Source organism: Lactuca sativa, chromosome 8 (assembly GCF_002870075.4).
Source record: "Lactuca sativa cultivar Salinas chromosome 8, Lsat_Salinas_v11, whole genome shotgun sequence".
NCBI lineage: Eukaryota > Viridiplantae > Streptophyta > Magnoliopsida > Asterales > Asteraceae > Lactuca > Lactuca sativa.
The window spans coordinates 231,984,516-231,986,408 of record NC_056630.2 but is presented as its reverse complement, the minus strand read 5'-3'; the positions used below and the strand labels follow the sequence as shown (position 1 = coordinate 231,986,408).

The 1,893-nt window shown below is 32.0% G+C and overlaps 1 protein-coding gene across 1 annotated transcript; it reads left to right on the top strand.

Annotated features, from left to right (window-relative positions):
- Window positions 1-206: 206 nt before the first annotated feature.
- On the top strand, window positions 207-1,127 carry LOC111891779 (uncharacterized). The gene has a single exon (XM_023887840.3). The coding sequence runs from the start codon at window positions 593-595 to the stop codon at window positions 1,025-1,027; it is 435 nt and encodes a 144-aa protein (XP_023743608.1). The 5' UTR covers window positions 207-592; the 3' UTR covers window positions 1,028-1,127.
- The last annotated feature ends 766 nt before the right edge of the window (window positions 1,128-1,893 follow it).

Here is a 1,893-nt window from a genome sequence, read left to right as displayed (position 1 = left end):
ATAAGTAAATGTATATAATATATATATATATATATATATATATATATATATATATATATATATATATATATATATATATATATATATTATCTTTTTAAGTCATTATCCCTATATTATTTTTAGTAGTATATAAAAATTGAATATTATCGGAGCATTGGAAGACTATTTTAAAATTTGAATATTATCATAGCATTGGAAGACCATTTTGTGCAAGTTGGTAGAAAATATAATAGACGACAGAGCGCCGACCCAATTTAGTGATTTTCAATGCACGCCTTCCAACACGACTCCCATCCCCCATCATCTTCGCATCGATACATCCAATTCCTTTCTCCAATCCCTATTTCAGATCAGATCACATCACAAACAACCCAAAATCAAAATCTAGGGTTTATCATCTCCTTCTATATACTAATATACATTGTACATGTTTCCACAATTAACCCCAGATTTCCTTTTATCGCCATGTATCGTATTCTCCATCTTCATCTCCCATCAACACGATTCTAGTCAACATTGATAAACCCAGCAGTTTCTCCAACAATTTTCCTCCAATTTGAAGATCAGGAACCTGGGTATTTGTTTCCGATCGATGGAATCATCTGGTTTCTTCATAATCTGTCTTCTCCATTCCTCAATCGCCATATCATGCGGTGGCTTGATCATGTTTTACCTAAATGAGATCTCGGTTTTCGGCCATGGAATCGAGACTGCTCGGAAACTATCCGGATCGACGCCACATGATCAGCTGTTGATACAGACATCTCATTCTTTCGTGGGATTGCTTCTTTGTGGCATTGGATTGATCTATTTCATGGTTGCATTCGTTAAAGATCGAGAGTTTCAAAGCTTTTTCGCGAAAGGGTGTGTGATTCTTCACTTGTCAATGGCTCTGTGGAGAATTTATTTTGAGAGGAAACTCGAAGATTTGGCTAGCGATTGGCCTAAGCAAGTCGTTGGCGATACTCTCCTTGCGACTTCTTGGTTGTCTTTTTTGGTGTATTCTTGGAGAGAAAAGTACGATTAGAATGTTTCTACATTTATTGTAGTAATGGTGAAATTTATAAAATCCTTAATGTCAAGAATGTTTCTACATACATGTTGAATTAAGTATTGATAATTTGATATTGTTGGGTAACGAGAGTGCATGGCTGATTAGGACCAAAATTTTGTGTGGGTTTGAAACGACCATTTATCATATATGTTTTCTTTCATGAGAATTTTGTAAGGAGATGTCTTCAAATTTTAAAATGAAGTTTGTGTGAATGAAAGAATTCGTTTTTAGGGTTGATATCTAAAGACAGCAGGCTTGAATTACTTATAGGGAAGTTTTGGGCAAAAGTTTTGTAAAAGAGACGGATTAAAATCAATATCGTATGTGGGTTGTGATAAGTATTGGGCTAAAGGAAAGTGGATCTTAGCAAAGGAACTAAAGAACAAGTTTGGATTTTTTTAAAGGCCCGGCCCAATTAATAGACAACTTTGTACAACATTCTAGGGCTTGGTTATAGTTAGGGCCTCAAAATGTTTATCATAAAAGAACGAGTATTATATTTATAGGCTTATAGCGTGTAAATCTTTTTCATGTATATATTAATAGTTAAAAAAAAAATAAAAAAAATAAAAAATAAAAAAAATAAAAACTTATAATTGAAACATATCGTTGCTTTATTGAAATTGAATCCAAATTACAAAAATAGTGCTATATTCTTTTTTTATTATTCACAAAATCATCGGAATTATAAAAATGTTCATCGACTAATTTGTTTTTTACAAATTCATCAAACACTTATTTCATTGTGTTTTTATAGCCAATTACCGAGCATAATTTTCCTAATTAAATATCGTTTTTTTTTTATCTTGCACCATCTTTTAATCGATAATAACTAGTTT